Below are 11411 nucleotides of genomic sequence, written 5' to 3'. Positions count from 1 at the left end.
TATTCATAGTGTTGGTTATCACTTATTTTATTAATATTCATTTTGTTGGTCATCATTAATTTATCACAAATATTACGTGTGATATTTCCTCCATTTTATAAAAATAGCTTAATGCACAATTTATAAAGTAAGAAAGAAATTAAATAGAAAAAAAAACGATTGAAGTATTGTTAATAAAGAATGAGCCCACGAAAGAAAAAGTTACCAACAATAAAAATGTGTATTTTTATAGGATAATAAATCATAAGGACAAAAGTAGCCTATTTTCATGGGATGGAAGGACTAGTATATATGATGTGAGTTTATTGTACAAATTGGTAATTTTTATTGTGCAAATTAAAAGCATTGAATGTATAAATAATTATTAGATTCACTATGAAATTGAATACACAAACAATAACAATATCGATCGTATATTTAAGGTCTATATATGAATTGTCGCAAGGTCTTGTACTGTTTTGTTATGTCATCACCTCAATAATTAATGGGATATAATAGCATGTCAATAAGTTTAAATTAATACTACAATACAGACAGTATAGTCCTTGTCTTGTATATGCTGTAAGTATTTGCAAATGCTATACTAAAGAAAAGGAAAGCTACGTTTTGACCTATCAAATTAAAATAAAGTATCTAGTTCTATTTTCAGAGTTAAATATAAATGAATTCAAATTTGTAAACCCTAAGTTTTCTAATACCTAAAAATAAAACTCCCATATCTATTACAAGTATTGGGCTTTGCAAATGGATAATTTTTGGACAGGCCCGAATTTTACAGACCAAAGAAAGCCCAACTTAATGCAAAAATGGGGCCTTTCTAGCTAAATCTGAGTTGCCAAATCTTTCACCTCAATTTCATTTTTATTTAAACCAACAAATATTCAATATACTATTATAAAAACAAAGAAGTTCACAAAATTCACACCTTAATTTGAGGATACTGCATTTACATTACAACAACATTATCACTTGGATACTCATGGCATCGAATGAAGAGAAAAAAGAGGCCTGAAATCGAGCAAAAGGAAAAGAAAAGAGAAAGCACCATTCGGGCCAAAACCCGGCCCGTTTTCCAACACAAAACTAATAAGCATTTAATTTACACTTGCTCCTTGAAGGATATAATCTTTATTCAAACTCCCCCCCCAAAAAAATGATTTTCAATAAGAAGAGCTCTTGAAAGATCCAAAAGCGGCTCCGGCCCGAAGAACGAACTGATGATAGATTGCAGCGATGGCTGCTCCGACAAAGGGCCCGACCCAGAATATCCACTTCAACAATTGATTAAAAATAATATATGATCAATTTTTGTGTTGAATTGATTATTCAATTAATACAAATTAATATGGATTGATATACATACTTGATCATCCCATGCTTTGTCTTTGCCGTAGATGACCGCAGCTCCGAAACTTCGGGCCGGGTTGATGCCCGTGCCCGTGATTGGGATGGTGGCCAAGTGAACCATGAACACCGCAAATCCGATTGGAAGTGGCGCCAAAACCTACAATCAAGACTCAAATAAGACCGTTGTTTTATTAAAATAAATACTATTTATTTTATACGAAGTAGTACATTTCCTTTATTTTGTGATTATTAATTTGAACATCACCAAAAAGACATGATTTCGTACGATCATTAAAAAAATAAAAGTCAAAATTGGGGAGCCAATGTTATGGTGTCACACATTATTATACTACTACTATTATTTAATTTAAACTTTATAGTAAAATGAATAGAAAATAATGAAGTTGTAAAAATTCTCACCGGGACATGGGAGTCTCTAGCATTCCTCTTGGGATCGGTGGCGGCGAAGACGGTGTAGACGAGAACAAAGGTGCCGATGATCTCGGCCGCGACTCCTGTGCCGGTGCTGTAGCCGTCTGCCAGCTCATTCGCGCCGCCTCCGTATCTTACATAGTATGCCTTCTGGAATGCCTTCACAAGCCCGCACCCGCACACCGCACCTAGGCACTGCGCCACCATGTATAGCACGGCCCGAACCAACGACACCTTTCGGGCCAGAAAAAGCCCGAACGTCACCGCCGGATTAATGTGACCGCCTACATACATATATATATTCATCCTTGTTAAAAGTCGACCAAAAATAGTTCGAATTGAAATATTCAAAAATACTATATATAATGTTTTTTTTTAAAATTAGATACAACTTCATCCATTTGATAATATGACTAATGAGAGTGTTCTTATTTTTATGCACGAGTTTTAAAAAATATGTGTGGTAAAAATAATGTTGTCTCACTTTTATGTACTTCATTTGTCCTAATTAAAATGATTCATTTTTCTTTCGGATACGTCCCATTTAAAGTGGCACGTTCACTAAAATGAAAATATGACTTTCTGATCATTTTTTTCTCTTTTAAATTAAAGTATCCCACAAAACCTACTGCAGAAAATTTTATCGAAAAATAAATGTTTCATCTTAAGTGGGACAGGTTTTATAATTAAATGTGAATGAAATCGAAATAGATTGGTTGGGGGTGCTCGAGCCCCCTCGAATCCGAACTAGAGAGTGCTTACCGGAAATGCCAGCGGTGCAGTAAACGAGGACGAAGATCATGCCACCGAAGGCCCAAGCAATGCCGAGGATGCCGACGCCGCCGCACTGGTCGGCGGCGCTCTGGCTCTTGTGGCCGATGACGGTGAGGACGGTGACGTAGAGGAACAAGAGCGTCGCCACGAATTCAGCGATGATGGCTCTGTAGAAAGACCACTTTCCGAGCTCCTCCGCGTCGAACAGCGGCGCCGGCGGAGGATCTTGGTAGTCCTTGCCGCCGCTGTGCTCAGCTCCGACCTCAATGTCTTTACCCATTTTTTTTTTAAATTCTCTTTTTCAAGAATGAATTATTGCTATATTGTTTTGAGTTTATTTGATGATGATTTGTGAGTTGGAATTGGAGTGGTATTTATATGTGAAATTGGATGATTGGATTTTATTTGTTTATTTAAAAAAAATGGTTTTGTTATGTTTTATTTGACCCTACACCAACCGCCCTAATTGTGGGATATTAGTTTTTAATAATTGTGTGGTGGCAATGTGTTCTTGTTATTAATTTGTTTTACTTGGTAAATTCCTACGTATTTTTTTCGTTAAACATATTTGCTATGTACAAAATGTTAAGACGAAACAAATTAGCAAAATATAAAAACATATATCCAGAAAAAAAAATTGTGTTTATAATCAATTGAAGGCTTGAAAAATGTATAATACTTCTTATTTGTATATTTATTAATGAAATAAATGTAATTAAGAATTATTTAAAAAACTATTTAATTTGTATATACATTTAGCAAAAGCTAGAGCAGAATTAATACTACAAATGTCATGTAATTAATCATGGACGACTTTAAAATTAAAAAGAAATAAAATGACAAACCGACCATGCATCATTTATTATCAAATTGCCACCTCACTTCCGGCGCCGCCAACGCATCCTATCTTAAACCATCACCAACCAATAATTTGTGTTAACTTAACTAATTAAACAATTAATTGTAATTTAATTATGCATAATGACTTATTTGAAATTAGTTAATTACTAATCATATCATGTGCACATTCATTAACTTTTGTAAATTTTTAAATTTCTGGGTATCGGATAGTCCCGCGTCGCTGTCAATGAGATGGCGGTCTACAAACTTTTGTAATTACTAATTATAAAATTATTTAATTTATTTTTGTATTGGATTAGGTTAATTGATCGGTAATATAATACATATTGGATAATATATTATCCCAAACTACTTCCTTTCTTATCTTGTCTTTGCTCGTCACTTTTGAGTTAAATAATGCACCAATTATTTGTGTATTGGTTAATAATACAACTTAATGATAATGGACGGATATAATTTAGTAATTATTTTTTAAAGTTGTGATTTAACTTAATCTATCGATGTACATTTACATCAACAAGAGCATTAATTTATCTTTATATGTTATTAAAGACTTGTTCACGTTATTTTGGCATAAGTTTTTTATTCCCACCCCAATCCCCTCCTGATTCCGACGAAGATTACTATTGTGAAATTGACTGTAAAGTTGACCCTATAGATTTTTAGATTGGATAGAAGAGCATATTTTCATTCAAACAAGCTTGTATAAATGGAGAAGAGCATATTTTCCTTCAAATATAGTAGTAGTAGTTTTTTGTTCTTTTTTCATTAACGACTTTTTTCAAGAACTTTTTTAAGAATGTTACTCTGCCTAGATACAATCAAATCATCTAAAAAGGCTAATCAAATCATAAAAAAAGGGAGAATTAAATTTCTATGAAATATAAGAGCATTATGTGTAAGATATAAGTTAGAGGAGTAATTTAGTTTAGAAAAAATATTTGAGAGGAGAATGAGTGGAATATATGAGAAATGATTTAGGAGTGGCGAAACTAAGAAACCCTCTATTTCTCAAAGAGTTCAACTTATAGACATCACTTCCTATTCTAGAATTATCTACTCAATTCTTTTAAATAATATCCATATACTAGAGAATTCTATAGTTATATAATATCCAGATATTTTCATTACAAAATCAAGTTTATCTAATAATATTCCAACGCATTAAAATGCAACATGGAGAATTCAATTCGAAGCTGCCATTGAACAAAGCATTGATCATCTTTTTAAAATTAAAAAAAAATAAAGAAAAATATATTTATTTAAATAAAATGTGTCATTTTCAAACATAACCATAGCCGTGAATAAGACAATTTTTTTATAAAAAAAAAAACTAAAATTTGGTGATTTAATATTTTAACAAATTAATAAAATTTGACTAAAATTCATAATTTAAATAACTATTACTACTATACTTAGGACATCTCCAATCATTAACACAAAAGTCAAATCCATTTTTGAGTATATGTCACACTAAAAAATAGTTTTACTCTCAACCATTTACACCAAATTCAAAATTTACACAATTTTTGAGTTTTTGTCTCAATTTTTACGGTAACACCATATTTGATGTTATTTTAAAAAAAAAATTACCAAAATTAGATTTAAATTTAGTGTATGATTGGAGAACATTTTTAGATACGGTTGCAGATGGTCTCAACCATTTTTAGAAACATTTTTCATATTATACTCTTATATCCCTCCGTCCCAAGTTACTTGAGTCGTATTCCATTTTGGGATGTCCCAAGTTACTTGAGTTATATCTCATTTTAGTTAAAAACAAAACATCCAATCTCACATACTTTATTATTTCTTTTACTTTACTCTGTCTTCTTTCTCTTACTTTATTCTCCCATCTACTTTATTTAACTCACTAAATGTTGAAATTGAAAATAAAATGTAATTAGTTAGGTTGATTAGTATAGTTAGTTAGGATTAGTTAGTTTGTTTAGCATTTAGTTTTCAGCCTATATAAGGCATCTCATTGTATTTTGTAATCACCAATTAATAAAAATGTAGTCCATAGTGAAATTTTCCCTTTTCCTTCTTCACTCTCTCTATCGATAGTTTTCCCCAATTTCACAATTTCTTCATCCTCCATTGATAGAGGTTTCTTCATCCAATTTCTTCTACATTTTCAACACTAAACACAACATTCTTAAATGTCGCGTCGAAAAGAAATACCTCAAATAATATAGGACGGAGGGAGTATCTCATTGATTTATACTGAAAAAGAAGAAACTTCACAGTTACGTTTCACATCATTACAGGGTATTATAACTCTTGGAAATTAAATATTTGTGGTCTTGTTCTGATCTCACACCACCTGAATAGTTTTTTTAATCATTTTTTATTCCCCATATACTTCTCATATCTTACTAATTATACATTAAAATCAGTATCGTTCCAAAATCCATACTTTTAGGAGACAACGGAAAACTAATTTTTTTCGTCTGTATAACCAATAGTCATATTTTTTAAATTGTTTTATCCACAAAATTTAATCTCCTTCCACCTTTCCTAAATTTCCCTCTCAAATTAGATATGCCTTAACTTTTTACTAAGAATATTCTAAATACTATCTCTCATATAGTATAATTTTGCACTAAGTACCATATTTATAGGGAGAAGGGGGAGTTTCGGCTCCACTTTTCACTTTGTACAATCATTAATAGATTCCGAGTTAGTTTGAGTGCCTATGAATAATCATTTATTTTTATATTAATTTTTATTTTAGATATTAAACAACATCAATAAATCTTTATCATTAAACGCAACATCTTGATTTTTATCATAAAATCATATCACACGGTTTAACAATATTGCCTTATCACATTCATCAGGCCCTAAATAAAGTGGCCAAACGTTTGATATATTGGACGGACTACGGAGTATTTTTATAGATTAATCTTAAATTCTTAATGATATTTTTACTTGAATGAATCTTAATGACTCCAAATAATGATATAACGACTGCTAGCAAGAATAAAGTTTATATTAATATGAATTTATATAAAAATGTTACGACGTTACTACACTGTAAATTAATTTGTTGAAATATTGGGAGAATTGTTAATTATTAAAAGGAAAAACAATCATTTAAATCATAAATTTGGTCAAATTCATGAAGTTTAAAATCGGAAAAACAAATCATGAAATTATCCACCTACCTCTGAAGTAGCATTCACTACTTATCTTACATGCTATTCAGTAAAGGCACAAGTGAGGAATTAGAACAAGGGAAGGGTATATTTTATTGCAAATATTGGTTTTTCTACCTTTTCCTTAACATCAGTTCATTAGAATTGAAGTAAGACCTAGTAAAATTAGATGAAAGTAACACTATGTAGAAGAGAAACAATGGAAGGCAAGATAATTCCACATTCCACAAAACAGGTGGAAATCTTGTTATAATTAATTTTGCCTGTATATCACCCAATCTACACATCCTGAGTTACATAAAAATACAACACCACCTAGTTGGAGAAATTATATGATACATTGATGGTGTTGACAGGTCTACAATAGGGCCAATCTACAACAAAACGCTGCTTTATTCAGGTCTACTCCGTTTTAACTATTTATTAGTACTCCCGTCGTCCCGCTTAAGATGACACGTTTTCCTTTTTAGTTTGTCCCAACTAAGATGACACATTTCCTTTTTAGGAAACTTATTCTCTCCAATTAATACACTCAACCACTTTTTCTCACTCCTATTAAAATATTCATCTTTCTTTATCTCTCTACTTTAATACTTACACCCACCTTTTCTCTCTCCAATTAAATACTTTAACCAATAACTCCTAAAATCCCGTGCCGGCTAAGCAATGTGTCATCTTAGCCGGGACGGAGGGAGTAGTATTATTTTTCTAAAATGAGTGCAGAAAATGATACGCATCTATTAAGGCGGAATAGTAAATTGAGCAATGCAAGTATTACCTGAGCAAAATTGTTAAATTAACAATATTAATCTCACTTCTTAGTAATTGCTGTAATTGCCTCCACAAAGTGTTACACTCAACTGGAGTTAATAGTGTTTTGGACAATGGAAGCTGAAACCCAATAGCCAAACACAAACCAAACCCATCTTTTTAGATTAGTCATCTAGATTCCTCAGAATATTACACAAATCAAACATCAATAAAAAATATATAAGAATTTCTCAAAGCAATAACACAAGTAAAGAATCATGGCAAATACCTCATCCCAACTAATTGTAGATTTTAGTTTATCTTCTTTTTTTTTTATCTCCATATATTATAAATATATGAAGAATAATTGACTAAAATCGAACATGAATAATTGAAAGATTAATCTCATTTGTTTCACGGAACTCTAACTAGGGATTTTTTTTTCGCTTGCTTTCTTCAAATAATTTCATCGGCTATTCACAATAGGCATTTTTTTTACAATTTAGAAATTTTCGATAAAAGTTAAAACGATGGAATAAATGTAAGTAGAAAGTGAGATGACATTAGATGGAGTCTTGCACAATTTCATACTATTAGTTACAATTACTTCAACTAATTAAATTTCCATTTGCAATGGAAAGCAGATAATAAAGGTATGTAGATCTTAATCCCATACATATTTACATAAATACCCTTAAACAAAAAAAATTGTGAAAACTCCAAGTTAGCTTCTTCTTCTTCCATGGTCTATTGAAAATTTGTAGTGAGAAGAAGTCATCTAGAAATATCACAATTTTGGGAGTAGCCAAGCTGCTGCTCCCTCTCCCAGCTCAGTTTCGAAGCGACTCGTTCGTGTCGAGGCACGTATTCCTACAGATCAGCAAGACATCTATGATACAAGATCATTAGTGATGAGTATTAGTATTAGTGATTTATTACCTCTAGCTTCTTGACAAGCTCTTTGGGTGTCGGTGCAGACACGATGATGTGGCGAGCGTTGGGGCTGATGAAGCCCTCCTCGACTGCGGTGTCGATGAACGTGAGCAACGAGTTGTAGTATCCGTCTACGTTCAGCAAACCTACCTGCAAAATGAGTACCACAGATAGCACCCCCCTTGATAATAGGCCATTTTGTTTTCGGGTTGGGAATGAAGATGAAGAGTAGTACCGGCTTATCATGGATCCCGAGCTGAGCCCATGTTATGACTTCAAGCAGTTCCTCTAGAGTCCCATAACCACCTATCACACATTGTCAAGATCATGTGATGTTCAATAATTGGATCATTACAAGCTAAACTTAGGTAGTTTGTCACTCATTTAAGAATTGGATCATTAAAACACATCCTAATATTTAAATCAGTTAGGAAGGCATGTTCAGTAGATGTTCCCCAAAAGGCGATAGAATGTAGCAAAGTTCGTTTCCTATGAAACACTTGAGGCGAGGGAACAAATGAACTTAGTGAGCTCCATATTACAAGAACATAACTTAGTAGTGCTAAACTAAGGTAATTGCTCTTTTGGAAAATTGTCCCAAGAATTGGGTATTTATTGCTATCATGCTTCATCACTACTCTTTGAAGGGCCTTATGCTTCTGTAGATGTTTTCTGAAAGGGGATAGAATGTGGCAAAATTCAATTCCTATGAACAACTTGAGGCAAGGAAACAAAAGAACTTATTGAGCTCGATATTATTACACCCCACTTTAAGTTACTAAACTTATCTCTAAAAGAAATTGTCCAAGAATTGGTATTCATTGCTATCAAGCTTCATCACTATACTCTTTAAATGGGCTTGTGCTTCCTTAGATGTTTCCCAAAAAGCGATAGAATGTGGCAAAGTCCGATTGCTATGAAAGACGAGGAAACGGAAGAACTAAGAAGCCATTAGCCCTATCAAAGAATCATTAGTTGCTCTAAACAAAGAAAATGAATTGATTGTGATTTGTGACAAACCTGGTAAAGCAATAAAAGCATCTGAATGCTTAGCCATTTCTGCTTTCCTTTGATGCATATCTGCAACTGCCTTCACTTTCCCTACTGTTTGTCCAGTTAACTGCCAAAAAAGGTACAGTAAACACATAAAGCATGCCAATGTGTGTGTGTGTGTACTATTGCATAAAATTGGACTAAAGTCAAAAAAATCAACAACTGTAGATCAGTCTAGAGAGACACACACATCTATTTCAAGAATCTCAATCAGTGGGAAAAGGGCCAAGGCAGAAAAATACAACACAAGACAGCAGATTAGGATAAGCAGAAATGGAAAATTCAGGGAGGGAATTTGGGACTCCAAAAATGTTTGCAAAGGCAACAAACATGTGGCCCTAAACTCATTCAAGAAAACCAAACACAAATCCAACAAGAAACTGAAAAATCAAAAAGTGGTTTCAAGGATTCTTCATTAGACACTACACCTCTTGAGGCATGAGGGTCTTGGGAATCACTCTGCAAAATAGAAACAAGACAAAAACTCAACACATGTTTTTTTTTTTGAGGTGATTAGTGGAGGAGTAAAGGAAGCTTCTCCTTCCTTACCCGGTGACGTGGCGGCCGCCGTCGTGAACGGCTTGAGAAACCAGCCCCATTAGGCCTATGCTGCCACCTCCATACACCAAATCAATGCTCCTTGAGACCTTCAAAATCCCATCAAACATGTTAGGAATTTTGATTTCAAGAAACAGAGCAAAATGAGAAACAGAGCACAAACACATTTGCATGAAAATGGGAAACTAAACCATCAAAATAGACCCAAAATCACAAAATTGGTAAAGGGAAACAGAGCACAAACAGAAAATTTTTTGCTGATGAAGATAAATCAAATCCACATCAAACATGTTAGGAATTCTGATTTCAAGAAACAGAGCAAAATAAGAAACAGAGAATAAACACATTTGCATGAGAATGGGAAACTAAACCATCAAAATGGACCCAAAATCACAAAATTGGTAAGGAGAAACAGAGGAATAAGACAAATTATTGCAGAAAAAGATAAATCAAATCCACATCAAACATGTTAGGAATTCTGATTTCAAGAAACAGAGCAAAATGCAGAGTCATAACATAACAGAAAAAACAGAGCACAAACACATTTGCATGGAAATGGAAAATCAAATCATCAAAATTGACCCAAAATCACAAAATTTCTCGTGGGAAACAGAGGAGTAAGACAAATTATTGCAAAAAAGATAAATCAAATCCACATTTTCACATGATTTCAAGAAGCAGAGCAAAATGCAGAGTCATAACACAACACAAATAAAAACAGAGCACAAACACATTTGCATTGGGCACTAAAATCGACCTAAAATCAGAAAATTGGTTACGAGAAACAGAGGAGTAAGGCAAATTGCTGCAGAAAAGGATAAATCAGAGACAGGATTTGATGGATGAAGAAGCATGCATCCAAAAATGAAGCGAAAAGCGACAACTTTTGGAAGAGAATAAATCCCAAAAATGGGGGAAAAAGACGTACGAAGACATTGCCGAGCTCAATGGCGGCGTCTTGGTAGCTTGCTTTCTTGCCTTGACTGCTCCCACAGAAAACACAAATCGTCTTAAACTTTGATGTTTTCACTTCACTCTTTTCTCTCTCCATTTCTGTGTGTGTTTAGTTGTGTTTGACTTTTATCTGTAAACGTGAAAATAAAAGCAACAAACTTGATAATAATGGCATTCCATTCCCCTTCTACACACATTGTATTCATTCGATTTGGTTTGGTTCGGGAATGGAAGTCTTACTTTTTTTCGAATATTCGAATCAAATTTTATAATGAAACGTGGGTTAAATGAGTTAGCCGAATATGCGACATACTTATTATTTATAGTTAAAAAAATTGTAGCGAAGACTTATATTGACTGACCGACCAAAACGAAAAAATGATAGGAGTATTATTATTAGCGAGCATGTGAAATAACGGTTTTAGATAGTCAGAATGAATAATTAGGCATTAATTTCATTTGCTTAATATATAGCTAAGTTCGATCAATTTCTCTTCAACATTATCTTGCTACTTACCGTCGCTATCTGCTACAGTCTATCGTTCGCACAATGTTAATGTTTTAAACCCATGGTATAAATCAGTCAAT

At 33.1% G+C, this 11411-nt stretch overlaps 2 protein-coding genes across 2 annotated transcripts; both read right to left on the bottom strand.

Annotated features, from left to right (window-relative positions):
* Positions 1-909: 909 nt before the first annotated feature.
* Positions 910-2893, bottom strand: LOC125214840 (aquaporin PIP2-2-like). The gene is made up of 4 exons (XM_048116019.1): positions 2542-2893; positions 1768-2063; positions 1364-1504; positions 910-1271 (listed from the first exon to the last, which is right to left on the bottom strand). The coding sequence occupies exons 1-4, from the start codon at positions 2831-2833 to the stop codon at positions 1161-1163; spliced, it is 840 nt and encodes a 279-aa protein (XP_047971976.1). The 5' UTR covers positions 2834-2893; the 3' UTR covers positions 910-1160.
* Positions 2894-7861: 4968 nt separating this feature from the next.
* LOC125215411 (cytokinin riboside 5'-monophosphate phosphoribohydrolase LOG1-like) lies at positions 7862-10955 on the bottom strand. Its single transcript, XM_048116817.2, has 7 exons — positions 10798-10955; positions 9861-9958; positions 9740-9770; positions 9279-9378; positions 8494-8564; positions 8265-8408; positions 7862-8195 (listed from the first exon to the last, which is right to left on the bottom strand). The coding sequence occupies exons 1-7, from the start codon at positions 10918-10920 to the stop codon at positions 8100-8102; spliced, it is 663 nt and encodes a 220-aa protein (XP_047972774.1). The 5' UTR covers positions 10921-10955; the 3' UTR covers positions 7862-8099.
* Between the last annotated feature and the right edge of the window lie 456 nt (positions 10956-11411).

Source organism: Salvia hispanica, chromosome 3 (genome assembly GCF_029641045.1).
Source record: "Salvia hispanica isolate PSC_SH4W2 chromosome 3, Shi_PSC_v1, whole genome shotgun sequence".
Taxonomy (NCBI): Eukaryota; Viridiplantae; Streptophyta; class Magnoliopsida; order Lamiales; family Lamiaceae; genus Salvia; species Salvia hispanica.
The sequence above is the reverse complement of the archived record's forward strand: the minus strand, read 5'-3'. Positions and strand labels throughout refer to the sequence as shown.

What these genes read in the sequence shown, in the direction of transcription:
- LOC125214840 (XM_048116019.1), bottom strand. Translation starts at nt 2,833, where the DNA reads ATGGGTAAAGACATTGAGGTCGGAGCTGAGCACAGCGGCGGCAAGGAC. An exon ending in CTGCACCGCTGGCATTTCCG is followed by an intron (nt 2,064 to 2,541) that starts GTAAGCACTCTC and finishes ATATGTATGTAG; the next exon opens with GCGGTCACATTAATCCGGCG. An exon ending in CTAGAGACTCCCATGTCCCG is followed by an intron (nt 1,505 to 1,767) that starts GTGAGAATTTTT and finishes TCTTGATTGTAG; the next exon opens with GTTTTGGCGCCACTTCCAAT.
- LOC125215411 (XM_048116817.2), bottom strand. Translation starts at nt 10,920, where the DNA reads ATGGAGAGAGAAAAGAGTGAAGTGAAAACATCAAAGTTTAAGACGATT. An exon ending in AGACCCTCATGCCTCAAGAG is followed by an intron (nt 9,379 to 9,739) that starts GTGTAGTGTCTA and finishes CTTTTTTGGCAG; the next exon opens with TTAACTGGACAAACAGTAGG. An exon ending in AGCTTGTCAAGAAGCTAGAG is followed by an intron (nt 8,196 to 8,264) that starts GTAATAAATCAC and finishes GCTGATCTGTAG; the next exon opens with GAATACGTGCCTCGACACGA.